Source organism: Meriones unguiculatus, chromosome 10 (assembly GCF_030254825.1).
Source record: "Meriones unguiculatus strain TT.TT164.6M chromosome 10, Bangor_MerUng_6.1, whole genome shotgun sequence".
NCBI classification, from domain to species: domain Eukaryota; kingdom Metazoa; phylum Chordata; class Mammalia; order Rodentia; family Muridae; genus Meriones; species Meriones unguiculatus.
The window spans coordinates 21,972,549-22,000,244 of record NC_083358.1 but is presented as its reverse complement, the minus strand read 5'-3'; the positions used below and the strand labels follow the sequence as shown (position 1 = coordinate 22,000,244).

At 46.4% G+C, this 27,696-nt stretch overlaps 2 protein-coding genes across 4 annotated transcripts in view; both read right to left on the bottom strand.

Annotated features, from left to right (window-relative positions):
* The window catches only part of Gfod2 (Gfo/Idh/MocA-like oxidoreductase domain containing 2), a 37,326-nt gene extending 33,289 nt beyond the window's left edge, over positions 1–4,037 (bottom strand). Inside the window, exon 1 of one of the 3 annotated variants that reach the window (XM_060392064.1) lies at positions 3,844–4,037. The gene's annotated coding sequence lies outside the window, so the exon portion shown is untranslated. Of the gene's footprint in view, positions 1–3,635; positions 3,789–3,843 lie in introns of those variants that run through there. The other 2 variants (XM_021632131.2, XM_060392063.1) reach the window with 2 other exon arrangements.
* Positions 4,038–13,719: 9,682 nt separating this feature from the next.
* The window catches only part of Ranbp10 (RAN binding protein 10), a 59,107-nt gene continuing 45,130 nt past the window's right edge, over positions 13,720–27,696 (bottom strand). Inside the window, exons 6-14 of the mRNA XM_021632154.2 lie at positions 25,944–26,128; positions 21,433–21,545; positions 19,962–20,070; positions 19,720–19,868; positions 19,338–19,542; positions 18,458–18,579; positions 17,867–18,012; positions 17,453–17,564; positions 13,720–17,073 (exon numbers count right to left, since the gene is read on the bottom strand). Of these exons, the coding sequence (XP_021487829.2) occupies positions 16,943–17,073; positions 17,453–17,564; positions 17,867–18,012; positions 18,458–18,579; positions 19,338–19,542; positions 19,720–19,868; positions 19,962–20,070; positions 21,433–21,545; positions 25,944–26,128 (1,272 nt within the window). The 3' untranslated portion in view covers positions 13,720–16,942. The remainder of the gene's footprint in view (positions 17,074–17,452; positions 17,565–17,866; positions 18,013–18,457; positions 18,580–19,337; positions 19,543–19,719; positions 19,869–19,961; positions 20,071–21,432; positions 21,546–25,943; positions 26,129–27,696) is intronic.

The window sequence follows — 27,696 nt, the reverse complement described above, 5'->3', positions numbered from 1 at the left end:
GGTAAGAGTTCCTTGCAGTTGACCTGTCAAACACTAGTGATTACTTTACTGCAGGTCAGACTTGATAGCTGCCCTCACTTACCCTGAAAATGGAGTGGGAGATAAGCAATTATTTGTCAAAGGTCTCATTGCCATAGTAACTTAGAAACACCTGTAGAGTCTCCTATAAATCCAGTCTTCTCTGAAAAAGTGTCTGGTTGCAGTATTCAGAAAAAAAAATGCACACAAACACCTGAAGTACCATGCAGCCACATCTCAGCAGTACAAATCCTTACATAACAATGTCCCAGTAGGTAAGAAGTTCTTATTGCTAGGGCAGAGGACCTGGGTTCTGTTCCCAGCAACTACATGGCAATTCACAGCCATCTATAACTCCAGAACCAGGAGATCTGACATCCTCTTCCGGCCTCCACAGGCACCAGGCACACATGTGGTGCAAAATACATACATGTAGGGAAACACTCATACACGTACACACACACATAAAATATAAATTTTTTTTCTCTCTCTCTCTCTTTTTTTTTTTTTTTTTGTTGTTGGTTTATTTTGTTTTGTTTTCCAAGACAGGTTTTCTATGTGTAGCCTTGGCTGTCCTGGACTCACTTTGTAGACCAAGCTGGCCTCCAACTCAGAGATCTGCCTGCCTCTGCCTCCCTGAGTGCTGGGATTACAGGTGTGCACCACCACACCTGGCTAATAGAAATCTTTTTAAAATGTTATTTTGCAAGGTTTCTACCTGTTAAGCCATCTCTCTAGCTCCAAAAATTTTAAATTTTATGTGCATGGGTATTTTGTCTACATGTACATACATGCACTGTGTGTGTGTGTGTGTGTGTGTGTGTACCTACAGAGGCCAGAAGAGGATGTTGGATGCCCTAAAACCATAGTTACAGATGGTTGTGGGCTGCCATATAGGTGCTGGGAATCAGACCTCTGTCCTCTGAAAGAGCAGCCAGTGCTCTTAACCACTGAGCCATTTCTCCAGCCTTCCAAAATAAATATTTTTTTTAAAAACTCATACTTGGGGATGGAGCCATATCTCAGCAGAAAAGAGAATTTATTACTCCTTGAACCATGCATAAATCCATTTCTGGGGTTCTGACATTCTCTTTGGTCTCCAATGGCACCAGGCATGCACCTGCATGCAAATTTAAAAAAAAAAATCTTACTATCATAGCCAGGCAGTGGTGTCTCATGCCTTTAATCCCAGCACTTCAGGAGGCAGAGGCAGGTGGATCTCTGAGTTTGAGGCCAGCTCTACAGAGTGAGTTCCAGGACAGACAGAGCTTCAAGGAAACCCCATCTTGAAAAACCAAATCAATAAATAAATAAAAATAAAAACTCTTACTTATGTTAGGTAGGGTGGGTCTTGACTTGGGAAACTGAGTCTAAGAAAATTCCAGGCTGTCTTGTGCTACAAACACCTGAAAAACTCATGAGTATGTTTTTTGCTGCAACAGGTTCTCAACCACACGTGATACTGGTTGTCCTGGAACTTTAAATTTACAAAGATCTGTTGGCCTCTTACTCCTGAGTACTGCAATTAAAGGTATATGACACCATTCCTGATGGCATGGTTTGGTTTTTGTTTTTTTGTTTTTTGAGATAAGAGCACACGCTCAGAGATAAATTACTACAGAAGTCATATTATCTGAGTTTTCTACGGCGTTGTTGATGTTGTTTTTTTACTTTCCGCTCTTACTGCTAAGATCAGGCTGGCCTGGAACTTTTGGCAATCTTCTTGCCTCTGGCTCTTGAATGCTGGGACTGCAGGCATGCACTACCACCTGGTCTTTGTGTGTTTTGTTTATTTTTAAAACTTTTGTTTTAGATTTATTTTAAGTTAGGTGGAGTGTTTAGCCTGCATGGGTGTATGAACACATGCATGTCTGGTGCCTGAGGAGGCCAGAAGAGAGTGTCAGTCTCCCTGGAACTGGATTTATTGGTGTTGTGAGCCATCATGTGGGTGCTGGGAAATCAACCCATCCTCTGCAAGAACATCAAGTGTTCTTAACCACTAAGCCATCTCTACCCCACCCCAACTTTGTGTTTTTGATACATGGTCTTAATATGCAGCCCAGACTGGCCCAGAACTTGCCATCTTCCTGCCTATCTCCTGGGTGCTAGTATTACAGGCAGCATGTACCAACCTCACTCAACTTGAATTTCTTTACACACACACACACACACACACACACAGGCCAGGAAGGTAGCTGATCAGGTAAAAGTACCTGCTGCCAAGCCTGGCACCAAAGTTCCATCCCCAGGATCTACATGGTAGGACTAGCTACCCCTGACCTCCACATTCATGCACACAGAATAAATAAAATGTAAAAACTATTTTTAATGGAAGAGTACAGATGTAGCTCAGTTCATATAGTGCATGCCTAGTATGTACAAGGCTCTGGGCACAAGTCGCAGTGCCTTATAAAACAAGGCATGGTGGTACACTCCCAGTACTTGGGAGGTGCAGGCAGGAGGATCAGAAGTTTAGGGCCATCTTCTGCTACAGTGCAGTGAGTCTGAGGCCAAATCTCAATAAATAAATTGAATAAGTAAAGGATTAGATCCAGAGTAACAATTTCACAGGAAAAGTGATATAACCACATGGTATGAGAACCTTCTTTTCAACAGAAATTTCATTTATAAAATAGGGATCCTACCAACAGAACTGATTACAAAACTCTCTACTTCTTGGCCCCAAAGAATGTCTTAAGTTCATAGCCCTAAAGCATTAATTTTTCTCCTGTTCTCTGTAAAATGGGTGTCCTGAAACTCTTGGGTTGTCTGGTGTAGTTTTTCAGAAGGAAATGAGTTTCCTTATAACAAATGAATCTAGCTTCTCCTACTCCTAATCATCTTTTTCTTATCACTCCGTGTCATAATAATGTTGTGTCTTCTTTTTCTAGTCTAAGAGCCATTTCTTTCAACTGAATGATCTTTCATGAAGGAGTCTTTGTGTCCACAGATCATAAAGGTACTATCGCAGCTGGGTTTGAATTCTTCCTCGTGTATTCTGTCCTTAGCATGATACTAAGAACAATGTACATAAATGTGAGATACCTTCCTTGCTGTCTACCCAATGCAGTTATTTTATACCTTTACATTTCTGTCCTGTTCTTGAGATCCTGCTGCAGCCTGGAAGGTGAACTGTTCGCATACCCATTCACCAATGCCCATCACCCAGCCACGTCTTTCACCACCGTTCAGGTGTAAGAAAGCCTTGACAGGAACACCTCATCTCATCTTTTGTTTCCACAACTCCATCAGTTTTTGTTTTTTTCGTTTTTTTTCCAGAGCTACAAAGGTAGGCCAGGGCTGACCAGGATGCACCACTCGGGACTGGCAGAGTAAACCAAACGCTTATAGGATGTTCCTTTTTCAAGCTTTGACCTGAACACGAGTTTCTTATATATTTGCTGCCTCAAAGAATCATCTCATTCTACGCGACGAGTCCTTTGTCTGAAGTTTCCACACCTCACAAATCCTCATCCACAAAGCGCCCATCCTTACACAGGTGGGGTGGTCTGCTCCGCACTGGGCGGGGCAGCTAGGCATTCACATCTGTATAGGGATGGGCTGGGTTCAAGATCCTACAGGGTCCAACATTCTGCGTCCGTATATGCAGGTCTTACCTCTGAGGTAGAGAAAACGAGTCTGGGGCGACCCTCGTACTCAGTGCAGCGCACATACTGGCTTTCAGCACAGGCCCCCTCTAGCCAGGGCCCCGCGTATACTCGCCTCCGACCTCAGGAGCCGGGCGGCGGCAGAGGCCGGGCCAGCGCCCGCGCCCGGCCGCGCCATGCCCTCCTTCGCCCTCACCCGCCGCCGGCTGCCTCTTACCTGGCACGCTGGCATCGCCCGCCCGGAGCCGCACGCGAGACCATGGATCCGGACGGGTTTCGGAGGCCGCCCGTCCACCCTGAGGGAGGCTAGCGCGGATGCGCGGGCACCGGAATCCAGCGCACCGACACCGGGAACACGCCGCCCGGTTTCTAAGGAACAGGGGGCTCTGGTGGGGAGGGGCGGGGCGGCCGGCGGACAGCGCATGCTCTGTGACGGGGGCGGGACCCCGCGGGGAGGGGCCGGGATGGAGAGCTGCGCATGCTCGCGCCTTGGGGCGGTGCTTGTGAAACCGGCTGCGAGGCAGTTGCTTTCTTGATTTCTGCGCTGGAGGTATTGATGCTAGGGAGCTTCCAGCGTCGGACTGGATCCTATTTGCCGACTGGCATCAAGGATGTAAATGCTTTTGAGGTTTTTCTGGAATGAAGGAAGGTCTGGACAGCGACCTATGTCTGTAGAAGCCCAGATATCTCCAACTGGTCAGATTTTTTGACTCGGAAAGATTGGTTTCCCTGTTTGCTCAGGTGTCGCCGTGTCGCTTCCTCTGGGCGTTCTTTGGTTGTTCCTTAAATGTCATTTCTCTTTTAGACTGTGATCTCAGGTTACCTTTAACTCCTTATGGAACCTGTGTTCCTCCAAAGAAATAGATTTTGTAACGCGGCTATCCTTTACCAGACAGCTGTTAGGGTGAAGCCGGTAGACCCTAGTGCGAAATTGATTCTGTAGAATGTGACTGGGGTTTATTCTGTGTGGGAAGACTCTCTTGGTTCCTCCTCAGCTGCACAAAGGGAAGGATCCCAGCCCTCATCCCACAGCAGGCCGGGATGGCTGACTATGCCTGCTGACCTGAAGGGAGCTCTGTGACCCTTTTACCAGTTGTAGGACTGGCCACCATCACCACTGTCTGTTTGCACCTGGGCAGCTTCCAGAGTGAAATGAAATAACCTCGAACCTTTCTCTTCAAATGGGCCTTTATCTCCTGTCCACTGGAGACAGAGAAGATCAGAGTTAAAACGCGGATGCATTTTATATTTCTTGATGAAGGTAATTCTCCTAGATTACGGTTTTTCAGCAGTGATACTGCTGCCATTTGAAGCCATTGTTGAGCAGAACTGTTTGCTATAGGATGGTTAGCAATATCCTTGGCTTTTACCCAGTACATGCCATTAGCACACAAAGCCAGTTGTGACTACCAAAAGTTACCTTGTGCTAATCTGATTTCCCATTTCTTCCTCTATGTTAGCTCTTCCTTAAAAATTGTAGGTGCTTGTGGTGGTGACACATGCTTTTAATCCCAACACTTGGAAGGTAGAGGCAGGTGGATTTCAGAGTTCGAAGTCAGTCCGGTCTACAGAACAAGTCCCAGAACATCCAGGGCTACATAGAGAAACCCTATCTCAAAAAACAAACAGAAAAAAAAAAAAAAAAAAAAAAAAAGGAAGAATTGTAGGTACTGGGGTGTAGCCTAGAGACAGAGCACTTGCCTAGTGTATGTAAGAGCCTGGATGTTAGCCTTAGCACTGCCAAACAAAACCAAAAGCATCTGTAAAATGCTACTGAGTGAAACATTCTCTCCTAATGCTGATTTAGGAAAATGCAGTGTTACCCGAACACTTTAACTCAGGACTTTTAGAGCTTTTAAATAGCTGGTGATTGATTTTCACTATCATCATCCAAGAGTTTTCCTGATTTATAGACCACCAAAATTCCCTTTTCCAAGAACATGTCTCCTTGATCTATGACTCTGGTTCCTTCAGCAAACCTTATTACACTAACTTAATGCTGGCTATTCCTGCTGACTCAAGCAGCAGGGAAATTATAAACCCTCACGGCACGAAACCCCACCAATCCCTAAGCTCCCTCAAACTCAGGACTTGAAATCCCACCAACCCTCACCTTGGAAATCTCTGCCCTAAAAAGCTCCACCCCCTAAGAAATCCTATATAAAGGCTGTGTCTACGAAGTTCCCTGCTGTCCTCTCCCAGGAGCAGGGGCAGCCAGCGCTAGATTTGTCCCCCCACACCCTAGAACCTCCCAATAAATCTATTTTATGAGTTTTGCTGCCTCATATGACTCTCTTATCAGAAGAAGACAAAAAGCAATGAATCAAAAAAGGGAAGAAGCAAAAAAGTAGAGTGGGGCTGGGGCTCCTGAGCTCAACTCAGCTGGGGATACCCTCCCGAGAGCTGCAACGCCTCTTCTGAGGAGGCCTCCTCTCAGGGCTGTGTGGTTCCTGGGCTCTCATGTCTTAGGATGCCCTTCCCTAGGGACACTGTCCCACCCCAGAGCTGTGTGCTTCCTGGGCTCCTATGTCTCAGGATATCCTTCCATTGGGATATATTATCCCCTCATAACTGTGTGGTCCTGGCTCTTGTGTCCCAGAACAGCCTTCCATCCAAGCAAGAAAGCCAACATTAGCTACCACCTGCTTCTTTTTGTAGTATCATTAACTATCATAGTCACTCCAATCGAAGCTTGTTTCCCTTGTTTCTTTAACATTCAGTTACTCATCTTGTGCCAATAGTTATCTCGTATTTCTCAACCTTGACTTTTATTTATTTATTTATTTTGTGGACTACTAGTCACATCCTAGTTGGTATCATTATCATCTCTATAGTCTTACCTCATGGTAGATACCAGCATAATTTATTGTATCCATTTTCTGCACAAAGCCCTAGTTTTATGGGTTCAGGAGACCCAGTCAAACAAGGCTTATGGAAGGACTGTGGCCCTATTTGCTTAGCCCTACTTATGCATGCTGTCATTCCGTAGTTGCAATGATTGGGCACATTAACCTTACCTTTTTAGGCTGGGAAGCAAGCCCAGAAAATCAACTTCCCTTTTCTTTCTTTGTTGCTAGGGATTGAACCACGGGATTTATGCGTGTGAGGTGTCCTGGTTTCTTTTTCTGTTGGTGTGATAAAATACCCCAACAAAAACAACTTAAGGGAGGAAGTTTATTTGGCTCACAATTCCCAGTTACAGTTCATTATTATGGGTAAGTCAAGGTGAAACTTGAAGACTTACTACCTCAAGAACATGGAACAAGGCACTGGAGAAATAGTTCAGCAGTTAGAGCACTTGCTGATCTGGGTTCAGTTCCCAGCACCCTTATAGCTCATAACTGTCCATAACTCCAGATCCAGAGGACCTGATGACCTCCAAGAGCACCAGGCACATGGGTGATACACAGACATGCACACAAACAAAACATACAGATAAAAACAAACAACAAAACCAAGGAGTAATGTATGCCTGCCACTGCTCAACTCGCTGACTCAGTCTTAGTTCATGATCCTCCGCCTAGGGAATGGTCCACACATTGTAACAGGCCCCAGGTCAGAGACACCATTTTAACCTTGGAACCCAGAAATAGACCCTAACACCTGCCAAAATGGAAACAAAGACCTAATCCATCAAATACCTAGTCTACAGTTCCAGAATCTTAGAAAGTCTCTAAATATACTTGGTTTGTTGTGTTTTTTGTTTTGTTTTTTTCTCCTGTAGTTTTGCTCTCAATAATTGTTCTTATAACTAAAGAGTGTCAAACAAAATGTAGTTTTTCCACACAAAAGGCAAAAAGTAGTGAGTCTTGGATCTGTCTGATTTAGGTAAGTTTCCCATGCCGTTGCCAGCCAGCAATACAGACTTTCTGTTAGATTCTAATAGTTTCGTGTGTTGCGCTGCAGAGATGGTTTAGTATTTAAGAGGACTGACTCTTCTGGGGTTCTAGGGTTCCTGAGTCTAGTTCCAACATCCACAGGCAGCTAATGAATGTCTTTAATTCCAGATCCAGGAGATCTGAAACACTTTCCTGGCCTCTGAGGGCACCAGGCACACATAGTACCTAGACATACATGCAGGAAACAGGCTAATACAAATAAAATAATTTTTAAAAAATGAGTTTCTTTTTGTTCTCTGACAGAATTACTTGGAAACATTCTGGAGGCTCCAGTGAGATGAATGTCCAAAACCCAAATAACTTGTTATCAAGCAATTTTCCTAGACCAACCCCGTATCTAGGTCTATAAAACTTCAGTCATCAATCCAGCAATCCTGTTGCTAGACAGTAAGCCAACAGAACCTCTCCACAATTGCCTAGAACTGACTGATATGGTCCAATCCATCGGACCTGATCTAACAGAAGTGGGAGAGGTACTGTACACTGATGGGATCAGCTCTGTTCAAGATGGAATCAGGTATCCTGTGGCCACAGTTATCACCCTGGACAGGACAGTTTGGGCCGAGTCTCTCAGCTGGGGAACTTCAGCTCAGGGCTGAGCCTCTGGCATTCACCCAGGCACACTGCTGGAGGAAAGACGAATTTATAGCAATGTACACAGATGGTATGAATTTGTCACAGCCCATGGCCATGACATCCTCTATAGGGAGAGGGCTTACCTCAGTCAGAAGGAAATTTAAAAAGCAGGAGGAGGAGAAGGAGGAGGAGGAGGAGGAAGAGGAGGAGGAGGAGGAGGAAGAAGAAGAAGAAGAAGAAGAAGAAGAAGAAGAAGAAGAAGACGACGACGACACAGCTATTAGAGGCCACAGAGCTGCCAAAAGAGGTACCCATTGTGCTTCACAAAGGGCATCAAAAGGGGGAATCCCCAGAGGCCCAAGGAAAACAGGGCAGCAGACATCCACCCAGAAGGCAAACCTAGAACTAGTTGGGCCTCTTCAGATCTTGGTCACCCCAAACCAAATTGCTCAAATGCCCAAACTACACACAGAAGCCAAATGGACAGGAAAGGAAGATGCCAAGCAGAACACAAGTAGTGGTTCTTACAAAAAACACTGTTTCTTGGAAGACAAATGTTTACCAGACACCACCAAACCATCCACTCAGGGGCATCCAAATCTGTTGAGTTACTCAGGCCCAGTTACTACATCCTTCAACTAGACAATTTTGTCAAAGACATTACGACTAGATGTACCATTTTTACACAAGTGAACCCCAATGGAGGAAAAAAAAGCTCTGGAAGGAAACCACACTCGAAATCACTCCCAGAGAACATTGAGAAGCAAACTTTACAGAGAGAAAACTCATACTTCTGACAGACAGTGGTGACTCACACCTTTAATCCCAGCACTTGGGAGGCAAAGGCAGGCAGATCTCTGAGTTTGAAGCCAACCTAGTCCACAGAGCTAGTTCAAGGGCAGCCAAGGCTACACAGAGAAACCCTGTCTCAAAGACCAAAAAGGTTCTTGGGTATAAATATTTGTTTTCATAGATACCTTCTCTGGATGGGTGGAAGTCTATCCCACCCAAATGGAGACAGCCTCATTAGTCACCAAGAAACTCCTTCAAGAGTTAATTCTTTGGAGTTGTCCTGATAGGCCCTGCAATAAGCCCAAAGGGCTAGTCATCAGACCATTTGGGATTCTGCACCCTTACCCATGTCTAGGCCTGCACACAAGTTCTAGCCCAACAACCTTGTGTGGGTAAAGAGGATCTGTGTGCTCAGTGGGGTTGCAAACCCAATCCTTCTGGAGGCAAATTGACTCCTTCATATTCCTACAGAGAAAACCATTACAATCTATCTGTAATTTTGCTAGTCTTGGGCAGTGCAATCTCATATCTATAAAAGTTTGAGCTTGGCAAAAAACTGAAGGTCATTATTGGAAAACCAACAAAACTTGGGGAGTTACACAGTATGCGAATGGTCAGGACCTAGGCAACTTATTTACTATCCAAAGAAAACCTTCCCCTGGAGTCATCCGATCCATTGGTCCCAAACTGGCTCATCTTGGTAACCCTAAAAACAGCCTCTTAAGGTTGCAAGCTCCAAAATTCCAACTTTCTCAGAAATTCCTTTGGTAACTAAGGTGGGAGAAGTCAAGGAGACAACAAAAGTCAGCTTCTCAGTGTTAGAGATACTGAAAGGAGTATATCAGTTCCTAAACCATTCTCAACCCAACACAGGTCTCTTAGTCACTGTTCTGTTGCTATGTAGTGACACTATGACCATGGCAACTCTTATAAAAAAAAAAAAAAACATTTAATTGGGGCTTGCTTACATTTTCTGAGGCTTAGTCCATTATTATCATGGTGGAGAACATGGTGGAACTCAAGACATGGTGCTAGAGAGCAGCTGAGTTTTCTATCTGGATCCACAGGCAACAGACAGACCAGACTGGGCCTGGCTTGAGCATCTGAAACCCCAAAGTGCAGCCTGAGCAACATACTTTCTCAAGGCCACACCTCCAACAAGGCCACACCTCCTAATCCCTGTCAAGTAGCAAAACTTTTCTGATGAGCAAGCATGCACATGTAATTCCTATTCAAACTAAAGCTGGACCCCCAACCCCCCCCCCATATACTGGGATTAGAACTCATCAAACAAAAAAGCATCACTTCCAATCTGCAGAAATATGAGGTTATTCTATACCCATTCTAGCTCCCAAATAATGACAGAGACCTATTACATTTATTAGTAAGTTTTAAAGCATTAAGATGGGCAGACATTGATCCATTCTGACCCATTTATACTAGCCTGACTCGACTTCCCAGCTATTTGCCCCATGCTACTTGCCATCTTAAGTATTGTCTTCGCTGCTTCTGTTCCATATGTCCGTCCTCATAGCAACTCCCTCATTGAAACCTCCTCATGGCTCCTGGCAACCTCATGGCCTCCTTCCCTCAACCTTCTTCTCCCTTCTTCTTCCTCCCTTTCCCTTCCCACCTCCCTCTCCCTTCTCTATCGTTTTCTACCTGAGACCCCCTGACTGGGATCAATCCTGCCTCCTCTCCTCTCCTGCCCAGCTAATGGCTGTTTATATCTTTATTAACCAATCAGAGAAAATGGAGAATAATATCTTCCACTGATACATTGAGACAGGAGATTCTTCATAGAAAAGACAATGCCCATGTCCAGACTGCAATCAGATCTCTGGGCACATAAATCAGAACCTGAATATACAGTGCACCAGACCATCCCTCAACATCTCCCCCTTTTAGTCAAAGAAAAGCTTTCTCTTATAATAAACTATATACGGTAAGAACAACTATGAAAACTATCAGGTAAGAATTACACTCACAATGTCCAATTTAATTTGTATTTGGAAATCTTAGCAAAAGTATTCCACTGTCTATCCTGTCTTGGTGACTTAAGAGTTTTGCATTTAAATAATTTTTATAATTTGCATTTGTCAACCTGTAAATATCTTTTTAGGCCTAATATGTGAGACTGTAAACTATCTAGCCTCCAACCCCATCAGAGACCTGAGAAGGAATAAATATTACCTGAGTGGATGGGGAGTGCAGAGCAAGCAGCTTTGAAACCTATAGAAAACTATAGAGACAGCTGGCTGCCTGGACAGTCACTGAAGATTCCTCAGCAACGTTGGGGTATTATCTTTGGCCTACACTTAACAACCACTAATGAGCTATCAATTCTTTGCTCATAGCCCTCAAAAGAGGCACTTAACTCTGGTTGCAAGATTTGGGGTGAACACCTCCAGAATACACAACAATTTTGTTCTATTTCCACAGAGTCAAACAAGCAGGGGCCAGTAAGACCGTTAGTTTTCCAGGACAGGATTTTATGTAGCCCAGGCTGGTCTCAACCTTATAAGATGACTGGCCTTGAAGTACTGACCCTCCTGTCTCCGCCTCTCAAGTTCTGGTATTATAAGTGTGTATGTACCACTTAACACAAGGAAGAAAAATAAAGTTTCCTTTTCAGGTTTATATAGGGACTGGGGGGATGGTTTAGTGGATAAAGTGGTTGCTGGGCAAACATGAAGATCTGGGTTTGACTCTCAGTATCCACATATAAAGCCAAGCACAAAACCACACAAACCACGATCCCAGTACTGGGAGGCAGAAAGGAGAGGATCTCAAGGACTGGCCAGATCGGCAAGTTCCATGTTTAGTGAAAGACCCTGCCTGTAAGATACAGATAGGGCTCAGCGGTTAAGAGCAAGCACTGCTCTTGCAGAGGACTAGAGTTCAGTTCCCAGCATATTGGGCGGTTCAAACTCCCTTTAACACCAGCTCTGGGAGTTCCAGGTCCCTCCTTGGACTCCAAAGACACCTTACATACACATAGTTAAAAAATAGTAAAGAGGGGATGGAGAGATGGCTCAGTGGTTAAGAGCACTGTCTGCTCTTCCAGAGGTTCTGAATTAAATTTCTAAGCACATGGTTGCTCACAACTATCTGTATTGGGATCTGATGCCCTCCTCTGGCATGCAGGTGTACCGCAGATAGAGCACTCATCTACATACATACATACATCTTTTAAAAATTAGTTAAGAGAGCCGGCATGGTGGTGCATGTCTTTAATCCTAGCAGAGACAGGCAGATCTCGGTGGGGTTGAGGCCAGCCTGGTCTACAAAGTGACTCCAGGACAGGCAGGGTTCTTGTTACACAGAGAAACCCTGTCTCAAAAAACAAAACGAAATCTTTAAAAAAGTGGAGTGAAATTGAGGACGACACCCAACAGTCCCTAACACTTTATACACGTATACATGGGAAATACACCTACACACACCTATACACACAAAATGGCTTTCAGCCAGGCACCATGGCGCATGACTGTAATCCCAGCACTCCGAGAGGCAGAGGCAGGCAGATTATTGTGAGTTCAAGTCCAGGACAGCCAAGGCCACACAGAGAAACCCTGTCTTAAAAAAAGTGGCATCCTATAAAATGGATGTGTGTAGGTCCAGCACATTTTATATGAGAAATCTGAATACCTAAGACTTTGACATGGAAGAGAGGGTCTCCTAGAATCCATTCCCTGTGAATACTGAATACATACTTTCTTTTAAATGTTTTATTTTTTTAAACTTGTGTTTAAAAACTTGTGTTTTTTAAGCTTGTGTGTTTGAATGTGCCTATGTGCACTGAGAGCAGGTGCCCCGGGAGGCCAGAGGTGTTGGATCCTCCTGTAGACGGAGCTACAGGTGTCATCAGCCGCCTAAAGTATGAGAGAAACTGATTCGGGTTCTCTGAAGAGCAAGTGCGCTCTCTCAACTGCTGAACCATTTTTCCAGCCCTATACTTTATTTTGACACAGGATCTCAACTATATAGTTCTCGACTGCCTGGAACTCACTCTGTAGCCTGGCCTTGATCTGCTTGCCTCTGCCTCTTAGTGCCAGAACTAAAGATGCACACTTTCCCACCCAGACCCCACACTACAATTTTTTAAATTAAAAAAAAAATTGTTTTAAATAATTACAAAGTTTTCCAATCCTTTCCATGCATCCACCTTGCTCTTTCAATTACCGTGGACTCTCTTTATTGTTGTAACATGTGTTGTGTGTGTAAATATATATTCTGCTGGGCCTGTTACTTTTGTGTGTGTGACTTCAGGACTGACCACTTGATATAGGATAACCAATGTGAGGGCTCTTCCCTGAGGAAGATTATTTCTCCTGCTCTCAAGCATTCCTTAGTTGCCTGGATGTAGTTTGTCAAATATTGGGGTTCCATGAGACCTCCCCCTCTATTGGCGCTATCCTCAATTCAGGTCCTGTTTGGCAGCCATGTTGAGACTTCACGGGTGTCGCTTCTTTGCCATTTCTAGATAAAATCTCACAGCACACTTGCTCTTCTCGCTTGTACCATCTTCCCGGACCCTCTTGAGCTATGATTCTTGAGCTTTGGTTTCAGGCTGTGTTGTAGATCCATCAGTTGGGGCTGAGCCCTATTTCATTAAAATATCACTTTTGTGGAGGAAAAAAAAAAAAAGATACTGTAGACCACCTTTCTGAAGTTGGATTTGTTGTTTTCCTTGTCTGAGAGCTATTTCAAGAGAGAACCAGTTAAAATCCCTGTGCCTTTTGGAATCTTGCACAGTTGAAGTTTCCTTGAGACACTAAGACGTAGGAAGCCCCCAGCCCCAGTAAGAGTCTGAACAGACACAATTGCTCATGGATGTGTATTTTAATAAAAATAATTCTGTCAAAATACAACAGGAATTTTTTTCATCTCAAGTACAATTTAATAGGATGTTTGTGTTAGAATTCTGTCAACCCTCTCACACCACAAGTTTCATGCTAATGCCGAGAATCAACTTGCAAGGACAAAGGCAGAACCAGTGTGCACAATGTAGAAGATGCCTGTTTCAGCTGGAGTTGATAATGAAGGGAACCTATGTGAAGAGGTGGGCGCTGGGACAGCCAGAAGCCACCATGTGGCCACAGGTCCAAATGCCTGCGATTGGTGGTGAAGTAGGGCTCTGCTGTCCAGCTGCCAAATGACATGCATACCTGAGTTGTGAGCAACCAAAGGAACGTTCAGCCCCAACAGCTCTGCCTCATCTTTGTGCTTACGGGCTGGGAAGGTGCTGGGGAACCAGGCCATCCTCACTTTTCCAGCCTGTGATGTCCTTGTTCTACCAGCCTGCATCCAGCCACGGGCCCATGGAAAAGGTGTCAGGGGCGTGTGACTGAGTGGTCTGGCAACTTGGCCCTTGCTCTGCAAGGAGCCACCATCTGGTGCCACAAAGGGAAGGTGAGTAGGGAATGCTGCTCCCTCAGGGCTGGACAACCCAACCCAGCCAGGTCCTCCTCCTGCACACAAGGATCAGGTCCAGCCCTTTTACTAAGTTGCTTCCAGGAACTCGTTCCCACTCCAGGTTCCTGGAAACGGGCTACTAAGACCAGGGGTGCATACGGGGCTCCTCTGGCAGTAGGACTGGACTAGCGACTGGCTCCAGCAACTTGATTTTGGCCCTCCCCATAGCTTGTGGGACAAAGGCGTATGTCCCCAAAGTGAGCTGTCCAGCTAGGACAGAGAGCCCCTCTGGAGAGGAACAGAGTAAACAACTTGGACTCAGCTGAAACAGTGAGATAAGGCACAGAAAGTGGGGAGGTGGCCATGGGTACTGAGTGTGAGCCAGGCAGACACGCAACCCCACGCAGCACACAGCAGTCCCGAGCCCTCCAAGGCCCTCTCAGCCACTCTACAACCCAAGTCTCAGCACCCATCCCCCCTTGTCACACTCCTAAAGGTACCAGCTGCTCAGGCACTGCTGAACTCATGCCAACCTAGCCCCTCACAAAGCTCATTTCGCTTTAGGTTTAGACAGGGCTATCTAACTCACAGGAATAGTTAGTTACTCCTGGCTCTGCCACTATTTGCTGTGCGGCTTTGGCCAAGTCACTTAATCTCCTGGGCCTGTTTCTTTAATTGTAAAAGGAGAGAACTAGTAGAGATGTTTTCTAAATTCCACTGCTCTGCAAATGCCTCTGGTTTTCATTTCCAAATGTGAGGCCGACCACTCTAACAGCCTGATATTTCCAATTTGAGTTTGGAGCTTGGGTGTTACAGCCTTGGACAGGATAAATTTCCTTTACACAAAACAAGACTTCGTGATGAGCTGCTAACTAGGGCCCTGACAGGAAAATGTAGTAGCCTGTAGGATTAGCCCCTAAAGCAAAATTTTGGAAGATCTCAGTCAGGGTCCTAGCCCCTCACTGGCAGATGGTCTAACTTGGTTTTGTCTAGCTGTGGGCCTTGTGAGGCCTGGTGAGCTCTCCCACTGATTTCTGTGCCCACCAACAAAACACAAGCTCACCTAGCCCACATACAGACAGAGACTGGAGGCCCTGTATGGCTTTGCCACAGTTGACCCTAATCTTTGCAGCAGCTGCCTGGGCTTTTCACTCACCCTGTGAAGTAGGTAAGATCCCGGCCCTTCTAGGTCTCCTCTGCATAGCCCCTCCTCTTCCTTGGCATTCAGTCCCCTCCACAGATGGCCCACCCTCGTCCTGGCAGCATCTCAGCCCTGTGGTAGTGGGTTTTTTGTTGCTGTTGTTCCACCAGCTGTGAGGGTCCATGTGAAACAGCTGGTGGGACATTTGTAAGGCCCATGGAGTCTTCTTTTCCTAAGAGTCGCTGGGCCCAAGCTGTAGGGAAATCAGGACCAGGAAGTCAAGGGTTCCATCCACTTTGGGACCAGTGAACCAAGAATCAGCCTTGAGGTACCAACTTCACAGAAAGCATCAATCCCATCAGAGTTGGGCAGTGATGGTGAAGACCCAGGCAGGAAGAAAGCAGCCCTGTCCTTAAGGGCCTCTGTCCTGGGAATGGAGTCTTCCTCTTGGCAGCCTGGTATAGAGCAGCTCTTGGGTTGAAGGCAGGTAGTTTCCAGGCAATCAACTGAGAGTAATGAATGATTTGGCCATCTTAACAAGGGAAGGCAGGGCATTGAGATGGGAGAGAAGGGCAAGGCAGGCAGTGAGAGGCAGGGTAGAGTGGTAGACAGCGTGCTGGCTACAGACCCTGTGTTCCCTTGCTTTGCTGAGTGCCCCGGGGCCACCTCACTTCCCTGAATCCCTGAACCTGCAGTTGTTTTGTCTACTTAAAAGGGGCCTACAGACCCATACCTCTTGGGATGCTGCAAAGCAGCTTAGCCTGACCTTGCCCACCAAGCAGCCTCCCCAAAACCCACTTTGATTTCCTGGGCAGCAGCTGAACCTGTGGCTCAACAAAAGGGGAGCCTAAAATAAACAAATCACTTGACTGAAGTGACAAGAGATGATTTTTTTTTTTTAATGAGTTGGACTCAAATAAAAACACATGGTGTCTGGACAGCCTTACCCAAGAGGTGCTGGGCCACTAGTGCTACGATAAATACTGTGTCTTTTTTTTTTTTAATATATATATTTATATATATATATATAATCTCATTTGTTTGTTTGTCTTTTTTACTTATGAAAATAATAAGCTATCATCAACCTGGATAGGCTTCATTACTAAATTAGCAGAAACCAGCTCAGCACAAACTCTCCCGAGATAAACACTGGTGGCTCAGTCAGGAGGAAATAAAAATTAAAAAAAAAAAAAAACCAAAAAACAAAAAAACCCAACTTCTCCTCAAAACAAAATCTCCTTTAAAGGAGAAGCCGCTACATGAGTAACCAGCCAATACTGTGTCACAGGCCGCTGCACGTGGAAGGGAGAGGAAGAAGGACAAGAGGGCAAGGAAAGAAGGGAGAAAGGGAGGATGGACCGGCCGGCCAGGTAGGAGGAGTGGACTCTGCCCATGGCTTCCAGGTCTCTGTACCAGGTGCCTATGGAGGGCAGGGTTGTTCCAGCCCTAAGGCTGAAGAAGGGCTGGACAGAGCCAGCCAAGAAGGTCAGCTAGTGCAAGTAGTCATCAACTCTGGCAAAGGAGCAAGATCCCAGGCCTGCTCGGGCCATGAGCCGTAGACACTCAGATGCCTGGCCCAGGGCGAGCATCAGAGGAGGCTGCTTTGGCAGGTTCTGAGACTCTGTGGAGGAGATTACAAGGTATGGTCAGTGCCTAGTCAAGGACTTGGGCACAGGTCAAAGTTCCCTAGAGGTGGATGGTGGGATTAAAGGTATAGAAAGAACTCTTGAAAGAGTGTTCAATGTTTGAATGTCCCAGCCACCAGGCCATAGCCCTGCATTCATGATAGGATCCTGAGGACCTTGGTCTTCTCTAGAGCAAGTAAACTGGCTTGGCCCATGGCCACAGAATAGCAGCCAATGAACTCAGCTGGGCAGGGGTAGGTTAGGGTTAGGTTTAGTCCTGAAAGCCCAGGAGCCCTGTGAAGGCCTATTTCTAGGAAGGGGGAAAGTGTCCACACCTCACACTCATGAGTTAGCTTTTGCTTTAGATGCACTCACCTAAAATGGCGCTGTTGAGAGCAGCACAGACAGGCTCCCTCTGGATGGGATCAAGCTGATGACCAACTGGGCAGCTCCAGGGGTCTGAGTATGCTAGTAAGCTAAAGGCATCCTAAGGGACAGAGCACTACTGAGAGGAATGCAGCATATTATACATAGTCACATAGCTTCAGGGGACGACAGAACACTGCATGGGGCCCAGTGAGAGGTCGATGTACCCGGATTAGAGTCAGGCAAGGCTATTCCCTCTTTAGATTCTACGTGGGTGGGGTACACCCTAAACACCCCACATTCTACTACATTGCAGACATGCCTAGAGCCCATTCTGGTCTATTACTACTACCCTTACATGTTCCCAGAGCCCCGATATCAAATGGGAAACTGCTCTGTGTGAGGACTTGACTGATGCTATACCTGCAGCATCTCCGTGTGAGACAAATTCTTGCCATACTCTCGGCCCAGCTGCTCACTCAATGCCTGCAACTCTCGGCCAAACAGGATGATCCTTTCTGTGGCAGCCTGGTTGCCCCCGCAGAGCTGCCGCCGTGGATGCCCATCGTCTGCACCCAGAGGCGAGCAGAAAACACATTAGAGGGTGAAGAGGGAAGGACAAGAAGGACCCCACAAAGCTATAGCTTCTGAAAGGCAGGCAAGCGCAAAGAGTGCAGGTCGAGCAGCCTAAGTCTACCTGGCATGGAGACCAGATGTGGAGCAAATCTTGGAAACTTCCCTGCACACATGCCTGGCACTAAGGTCCTCATTCTTGAATTCCCTTTAGCCTTGAAGGGGTTCTGGTCTTGGCAGCAGGCATGAACCTTCCTACACATTGGAATCCACCTTAAGGATGCATCCAGGAATGACCAACTAGTGGACTCAGTCCACTGAAGTTTCTCAAGCTGCCAGAGCCTGCCATCTTAGCTGCCATTAGGAGGAGTGGGTATTAGGACTATATGTTGCCCTCTCAAGGAACCTGGGGGCTGGGTCATACCAAGGAGCAGTACTTACCCATGCTGGACTCATCTGTCTGTAGGTCTTCATGCTTGTAGGCACCATTGACGATACGTGTGGATATGCTTTCCAATACACCATTGGGATAATGTTCTGCCTCCATCTCCATTTCACTGTCACTGTGGAGAAGAGTTGAGATAGGAGTTGGGCCTCCACAAAGGTTTTGGTGACCAATGCTTCAAGTAAACTCAAGGAGTTTACCTGGGGGACTATAATGGGTCCTATAATGGCATCAAACTGAAGGACTGCCAGGAACATGAAATGATAGCCCAAGCTTTCTAGGCTCCAAAACTCAGCCCCTAACATATTTATCTCCAGGTGATTGTTACATGAGTCCCATTCTTATCCAAAAGTGGGGCCTGGCTCTCCTATGAGTTGACATGCATCTTCAATATATCCCAGTCATCCTACCAACTGAACTGATTGGATATCTCTGTGGCCTTGGCTGGGACCCAAACCAAGGTCAGCTTTTAGGCATGTCTAGGGCCTGTTGAAAACCATCTGGGATGGCAGCCTACAGACCAGGTCACCTGGCTGTCCATGAGCCTGATTCCATAAAAACTTAACAGTAGACCCTAGAGGTTCTAATAGGCCCAGCCTCCTGGGAGGAGTCCTTGTGTAGGCCAACACGTTCTCAAGTCTGGCAGGGTCAGCACCTCCAGACAAAGTCAGAGCCAAGGAAACTGACAGCTACATCTTGAGTAGGGACCAAAGCCAGAACCAGTGTTTGGTCTGACCTTTCAACGTGCTGCAATCCAGGCACAGACCTACAACAAAGGTGAGGGTAGAGGGCAGAAGGCAGCATTTAAAAGAACAGTGGTAGGTCCAGCAGGCACAGAAGAGAAGCAGAGTGGAGAGAGAGGAGCAAGACAGGCACCTGGTCTCCTGGTTACTGGTACTGCTGTGGGGCTGGGACTTGGTGGAGTCTGTTGAGTTGGACTCGGAGTAATTGATGGAGGACGGGGAAGAGGAGGACGAGGAGGACGAGGACGAGGAAGAGGAGCTGGGTGCGGGGTATTTACTGTGGTTTTGTTTGTTCTTGGTGGATGCAACGCCATTGCTGCAACTGGGACTGTCTGCTCCTAGAAGCCAAGTGGGTCAGAGAAGGGATGTCAGAAGGGGCTCTAGGGATTGCCAGAGTGGTCCCTTTCCCTTCTTCCCGATCCAGCAGCCAGTTCTAAGCCCACCACAAGGAAAGATATGTGGGATGGCCATTCTCCACACCAGCTCTTCCCAAAGAACTCTGGAAAATGGCTGACCTGTGTTGTGTATATGGGAACTACTGGGGCCATGTCGGGGGCTGAGGCTGGGGGAGCCAGGGTAGCTGTCCTGGGACTTGGGGCTTCGGGAGCTGAGGCTTCGGACCTCACTGTCGGTGCCATTCACCATCTCCACAAACTGCCGACACCTGTGAAGGGAGGGATCAGAGGACTGAAGTCCTGGCCCGGCCAGGCCTGTTGCAAGCTGAAGGCCAGGCTCTGGAACTGTGAACCTGACTTACTTAAGCATGAAGAGCAGGTTGGGGTTGTGCTCCAGCAGCCCAGGATAAAAACGCTGGGTTGTTTCAATGGCTTCACCCACCCGGCCTTCCAGCACCAGCTTCTGGATTTCTATAGAGAAGAACATAGCTGTAAGGGCTGATATTGCCCCTACACCCCTGGCTGGCTACAAGCCTGGAACATGGCCAGACTGAAGGCAGGGGATAGTCAGAAGTCAGGTGGGCTGGCTCTTCACACCCTGATGGTTGGAGAAGCTCACAGAAAACGCTGAGAGGACCACAGCAGAGGCTGTTTATGATCAGGTATCATGGAGTCCTCAAGAATACAAGGTGACAATAGCCCAGAGGTAGGAGGTGAGTCGAGAAGTCCACTCCTACAACGCACAGGCAGCCAGGGAGCTATTAAGGGGGTCCTTGGCTGTGAGACCATGGTCTTGGGACAGCCTAAAGATGCCTCTTTAGATATATTGCTCTCTCTTTAGGTCCCACAGGGGTGTGCATTGGCTTGGGCTAGAGCCCACATCTTGACAATCTGTAAATGCTGTAGTATGCTCCATACTGGGAGAAGAGGTAGACTACCTCACACTGGTATCTCTGATAATGGCACCTCTCTGGTCATCAGCGTCTTGCTGCTGCCTTCTGGATCTTGCCCCAGGACCTGGTGCATCGTGCTCTGACTTCTGGGTCTAACGCTCTTTCATTTGTAGATCCCGAGTCTAGGCTAGGATACCTTTCCATCTATCTGGCTGAGCACAGCTTCTCTAGGAGACACAGACATGTGCACAGACACAGACACAGAGGTGATGGGAGCAGAGAGACAAAGACAGGCACATCCATACAATACACCACTCGCCCACATTTTCCTCTCTTCCTATTACCTCACACTGTGTGGATTCTGTTCTCTACCCCACCCCTCCTTCCATTAAAGGGTTCCAAACCCACAGAATACTAGGAGAGATGCCTTTGGTTAAGAAAAAAATAGGTTATCTGCCAAGGGTAAGACAGAGGCAGGAAACAGGCATGACAGCAGTCACAGAACATGAGTTCTACCCTGTCTGAGCCCTGAGTCTTCTCTCTGGCTAAGAACAAGCAAAACTATCAAGATTGAGTAAGTGATGGGAAAGGCAAGTAGTGGTGTAGTAAAATGCAAAACTGCTTTTGGATGATCATGAATAAGAGGCCAACCAGAATCCAGAATTCAGGGGACAGGGAGAAGAAACAAACACGAGGGAACAGGACTCTGCCATGGCAGGACCAGGCCTACACCTTATTTTCAAAGTTTGTTAGGGAGACAGCTCTGAGACCTTCTGAGGCCACTGGCTGCCCATGTGGCAGTTTTATCTTAAATGAAGGATAGGAACAGGGCCTGGAGTCAGCAAGTTGGTCTCCAGGATGGTAAGGTTAGACTGAACTCTTGACAGGCTAACCAGGAAGGGCAGGTGGGAAGGCACAGGGCGAGAAAAATTAACCTTACTTTGTCTGTTCTTTATGGATGCCTGTTCTTCCTGAATCGGGGTTTCAGTCATTCGGGCAAAAGCTGTGGCTGTGGCACAATACCCATGATGCACCAGGTAAGACGAGACCATGCTAGAAAAAAAGAAGAGCTTAAGGTAACACTCAAGAACCGCATTTCTCAAGCAGTACTGGAGGGGGACAGACTACATACATTCCCATGAGGTCTCCCTTAAACATACCTCAGAGGTATGACCTCGAAGGGGACAAAGGAAGTAAAAACTTTCCTCAGTGCTCACGCTGTCAGCAGGAGAGGGGCTGGTCACATCTGTGCTCACATGTCAGAGAAGCTACAGTTCTCTGGAATTTGCTGCCCTCAAGCTCATAGAAATGGCTGTCTTCTGGTAGACTGCAGCAAGTCCAGATCTGGCCAAGGTGCTTAACCAAGGCTGCCTAAAATGGCAACTAGCCAGGCATGGAAATTGCCAGGATACAGAGGATACCTGGCACATCCACACTTGACAGAACTACTAAACTTAAACAAATGGTGAGAATGGCGGGTGGCACTCTGGAGCTGCCTGTACTTGACAGAAGTATCTGTCCCTAGTGAGCCTGCCATATGGTTAGCACTGGCTCTAGAGATGTGGTTCTCAACCTGTGGGCCACAAAGCCCTTTGGGGGGGTCGTATGTCAGATATCCTGCATATCACATATTTACGTTATGACTCATAACAGTAGCAAAACTGCAATTTGAAGTAGCAATAATAATAATAATGATGATAATATTTATCATTATTTATAATGATAATATTTATAATAATTATCATTATTATTATTATTTTATGGTTGGGGATGACCAAAACATGAGGAACATATTAAAGGGTCACAGTATCAGGAAGGTTGAGATCCACTGCTGTAGAGGACAGGACGACTATCGGCCAAATTAACTCCACAATGTACCATTTATTGGGAGCAACAGGCTGCTTTGCTGGGAAGAGACAGGCACAGCACAGCTGACAGAAGCTCAGTCTTTGTGGAAGGGCACAGTGTACAACAACAGTCTAATCCCAGTAAAGCTAGCTAAGAATGCCATAGGTGTGTATGCACATGTACAAAGGGGAGTTCTCATGACCTGTGTGGGGAAGAGCAAAGACTTACGGGGAATGTTCTAAGGCTGTACACCTGTGGCTGTCTTCTTCTGTTTTAAGAAATAAATGAGATAGTACCAACAAGATGCCTGGCATGAACTGAAAATAAATGTAACTTCTTACTATAAAATTACATATTACAGAATATACTCCTTTAAAAAAATATACTTTTTCCTCTTATTTTTTGTGTCAGTTTTTCAATAAAGTTTTAATATTGGACAAAAAATATACTTGTGAATAATAATTATAATTATTATTATCATAAGCAGAAGAGCAATGTATGTTGAAAAAAAATATGGTTTAGATGAGCCTGTATGAACATCAGCTACCTCTAAAAATGGACTTCCTTGGGGATAAAGAGATGGCTCAGTGGTTTAAGAGCACTTGCTGCTTATACAGAGGACCTGGATTTGGTTCCCAGACGCTCATAGCCACTTGTAACTTCAGTTCCAGGGAATGTGATATACCCTCTTCTGGTCTCCACTAGTTTCAGGCACAGACAGTGCACATACGTACCTGCAGGCCAAACACTAATACATAGAACATAAAAATAAATAACCCTTTAAAATAAAATAAATATACTTACTTGACTGAAGAATAACACTTTAGAGAACACTATCATTTAGAGGACAGCATTATTTACTTATTATTTTATGCATCTGTTTGCCTTCAGGCATGTATATGCACTATGTCTATGCTGGTGCCTGCAGAATACAGAAGTGTGTGTCAAATCCTGTGGAACTAGAGTTACAAATGGTTGTGAGCTGTCATGTGGATTCTGGGAACCAAACCTGGTCTTCTACAAGAGCAGCAACTGCTCTAAATCTCTGAGCCACATCTCTAGCCCCCCAAATTAACTTCAGATATGTACATTTCTTTATTATGAAAGGGTTACCTGCAAAAGAAGCAGGGGCTGGAGATTCAGATCAGCAGTACTATGGTTGCCTAGGATGTCTAAAGATCTGTATTCTACTGCTCTCACAGAAAAGGGAGGGGAAGGGAAGGGTCAGGGAGGATGATAATACTCAGTCTCCCCAGGGGAAGCCAGCCAGACACGAAGCTTGTGACAAATCTATCTCCAAGACAACCTAGCCATTTCCAATATTTATAAAACAAAGCTATGTGAAATAAGAGAACACAAATTATAAGCAGGTCTTGGCAAATGTTGCATAGGACACATATAGGCACATGGATACATAAAAACAAAAAACATCCATGTGTTGAGTGAGCCCAGATGCTGAAAGTATCTCCACCTCTTTTCTCACCCAGCCAAAAAACATATTGCGGGGAATGACATTGCTCTGTCCCTAACTGTTCTCACCTGCTGGGCTGGGAACCAGAGGTGGTCATAGTTCTTCCCAACAAGGGTCTGGCTATCTGCACCTCAGCCCTTTCTTAAGGCTGCCTTAGTATCAATCTCTTAAGAAAGGAAGGCTAAATACTGAGGATGTGGCACAATGATAGTTCTTTCCTAGCGTATGTAAAGCCCTGAGTTCAATTTCCAGTACAAGAGACAGAGAACGGAGGAGAAAGGTAGGGGGTAGGTGCAGGGTGAGGAGACTGACAGAGACTGGATGAGAGAGAATTCATTTGTTACACTCCTACTCCTGATGCCCCCTCCCCTAGTGCCTTTGCAGAACAATGAAAAGGGTTAGCAGAAGCCAAGCTAACGCCACCTCCTAACAGGCGGGTAGTTAGTGGCTATTGCTTCACCCAGGTATGAGTCTGGCAAGCGAAGTAAAGACCCAAACTTGGCCCCCTGCTGGAGTCTCAGCAACACTGGCTTCCAAGAAAGTTTAGAGCTTAATTAGTCAAGAAGCCTGCTAGGCTGATCCTAGGGAAGATTCTTTACCTGATACCACTAGTGGTACCATGGACACAGGGGTAGATGGCTGGATTCTGACCATGTAAAATGATCTCAAGCCAAAGACTGGCAATATGGATTTTTTTAATGGCTTTTCTATGTAATCCCGGATGTCCTGGAACAGGACCAGGCTGGCGTATAGCTCAAAGATCAGCCTACCTCTGCTCTTCTCCTGAATGTTAAAATTAAAGGCTTATACTACCACGTTGGCAGCAATATGAAATTTTTTTTAACCTTTTTCCTTTTATTACTTTTTGTACATCACGTTGCCTGCATGTATGTCTGTGTGAGGGCATCAGATGCCCTAGAACTGGAATTACAGAGAGCTGTGAGCTGCCACGTGGGTACTGGGAATTGAACCTGGGTCCCTTCAAAGAGCAGCCAGTGTTCTTAATCGCTGAGCCATCTCTCCAGCCCTGCAATACGGATTTTTTGTTTTGTTTTGTTTTTTTCTGGACAGGGTTTCTCTGTGTAGCCTTGACTGTCCTGGACTTGCTTTGTAGACCAGACTGGCCCCGAACTCACAGTGATCCACCTGCCTCTACCTCCCTAGTGCTGGGATTACTGGTATGTGCCAAGGTGCCCTGTAGTGCAATATAGATTATTAAAGCAGAAAGAAAATGTCCACAAAAGAATAAACTATAGTAGTTCTAGAACATCTACAGAATAGCCCTGCGAAGGAACACACCTGTGTTGGTGATTTTTTTTTTTATATTAATTATTTTGTTTTGTTGTTGTTTTTAAAGATTTATTTATTTATTATGTATACAGTGTTCTGCCTGCAAGCCAAAAGAGGGCAACGTATCTCATTATAGATGGTTGGGAGCCACCATGTGGTTCCTGGGAATTTAACTCAGAACCTCTAAAAGAGCAGCCAGTACTTTTAACCTCTGAGCCATCTCTCCAACCCTGCTGTTGTTTTTAAAGACAGGGTCTTTCTACATAACCCTGACTGTCCTGAACTTACTATGTAGACCAAGCTGGCCTTAAACTCAGAGATCTGCCTGCCTTTGCCTCCCAACTTCTGGGACCAAAGGCGTGTGCCACCATGCCCAACCTGTGCTGGTGATCTTACATACAGAAGTCCTGTAAGCTGGCTAAAGAGAAGGTTTATTTTTATTTAATTATTTTTAATTATGTGTGTGTATGCAGTCCATGTGTGGGTTTGTGCAAGTGAGAGTAGGTGTCTCAAGCAGCTGAAGATATCAGATCCCTCTGGAGCTGGAATTACAAGTGGTTGGTTGTGAGCCACCTGACATGGAATTGAACTCAGGTCTTTTTGTAAGAGCACTGTGTGCTCTTAACTGCTGAGCCATCTCTCCCGCCCCAGGCAAGGTTTAACTAGCAGCGGCTCCAAAGCCCAAGGAGGAAGATGTCTGCTGGTGAGAGGTAGGCATCAACAGCTGGACTTTCTGCCAGTGTCTCCTGGAAGCATACCCCACTGCTGGAATTGTCAGCAGTTTGCAGTGCTACATAGGTCTACAGTTACCATGAGGTCTGGGGGAGGAGGGTAACACTCACTTCTGCAGCACTGCCTGCCACTCGCCAAGCCGGGCACTGATGGGAAAGCCGTGGACAGTGCCCTGGACTTTGGCACGCCACTCCCGCATATAGTCCTCAATGTCGAACAGGAAGGGCTGCTGCCCAAAGTTGGCATCCACAATCTCTCCGGGTGTCTGCAGGCCTACGGTGGGGTAGAGGTTGGCCTGAGGAGAAGAATGAATGTCAGTCAGGCTCCAAAGGGCAGCAGGGCTGCAGGGCTTCTCCTCGCTTCCTTAGCTCCTGCCAGCCAAGACTAGGGCTGGAAGAGAGTTGCACGGCAGAAGCAGTAGGGATCAATCACATTCACTCTACCTCCCCAGTGGAAAACCATACCCAAAAGTTTGAGGGGAGAAGAAAAAGAAAAGCAAGCAAGGCTCTACATGGACAGTGTTCTGCTCTTCATCAAAGGCTCCCATGTCGTCAGGGCTTGGGAGCCCTTACAGAACTCAGCCAAGGCACACAGTGACAGACAGGGGTGCACATCCTCATGTATGCAGTAGTAAAACTGTGCTATGTAGTGACTTACAGCTTCTGCTGGAAAGAGATGCAGGGCCAAGGACCCCTTGACTGACAAAAACAGGCACATGAGGGGATAGGATGACACAGCAGATGAAAAAGAACAGGCAAAGATAAGGTGAGTTGCTGCTGGAGATGGTAATGGTGAGAGGCTGCTCCTCTTCCTGTCAGAGGCTTACTCAGCAGAGGCCTTCTGGCCACTGATGCATGGAGCTCTCTGCTTTTACCACCCACTTTCCATGACCAGCTTCAATGAGGCCACACCCTCAGTGCCTTCTGTAGCTCCTACTGCCAATGCTCAAAGCTTCACCCTCCTTCCCCCTATGCCACTAGACACCATTTTCCCAGGCGCCCCTATACATGTTTTTTTTGTTTTGTTTTGTTTTTTTAAAGATAGGGTCTCAAGTAGCCCAGTCGGTCTCAAACTCACTAAGTAGTTGAAGATGACCTTGAACTGACCCTGCTGCCTCTACCTCCCAAGAGCTAGAATTACAGGTGTACACTGCCACCTCTGGCTCTCTTGTGCCCTTTTCACCTTCTACTCCTCAGGCAATGGGTTACTCATTAAGTACCACGTATGTTTTGGGACACATGGGAGGTTCATCCCATCATGAGGTCAAAACCTACAGACTCTGTTTCCTTTCTTTTCTTCCCATCTTCCACACCACAGGCAAAGCCCACAGGGATATTTCCCAGTCTTTTCAGCACTTGACGGCACGCTGCCCACACTCACGTCTGTTCATTTCATGTCATGTCTCCATACCTAGATGCTTCCCCAGCAAGAGTCAGAATTCTTCTGAGTCTGCTCCCTTTGCCTAGGACAACAGCCCCTTTCTGGGGCCTCCAGGTAGGAAGGAAGGAATCTGATGCATAGACAGGAAGTTCAAACATGACTGTGGGTACTGCAATTAAGATTCAGAGGCCCCACGGGAGCCCTCTTTGAGACTGTTTCTCCAACCAAGGACCACGTATTGATATAAGCTAGAACCGCTGCTCGGGTTTAGCCTATGGTAGCTCAGTAACCAAGTGGGTTTCCCTAGTAAGGGGAACAGGAACTATTTCTGACATGAACTCATTGACTGGCTCCTTTACTTCCCTCCCCCGACCCCCGAGGAACAGTCTTGCTAGGCCACAGGGGAGGACATGGCAGCCAGTCCTGAAGATACCTGATAAGCTAGGGTCAGATGGAAGGGAAGGAGGACCTCCCCTAGCAGTG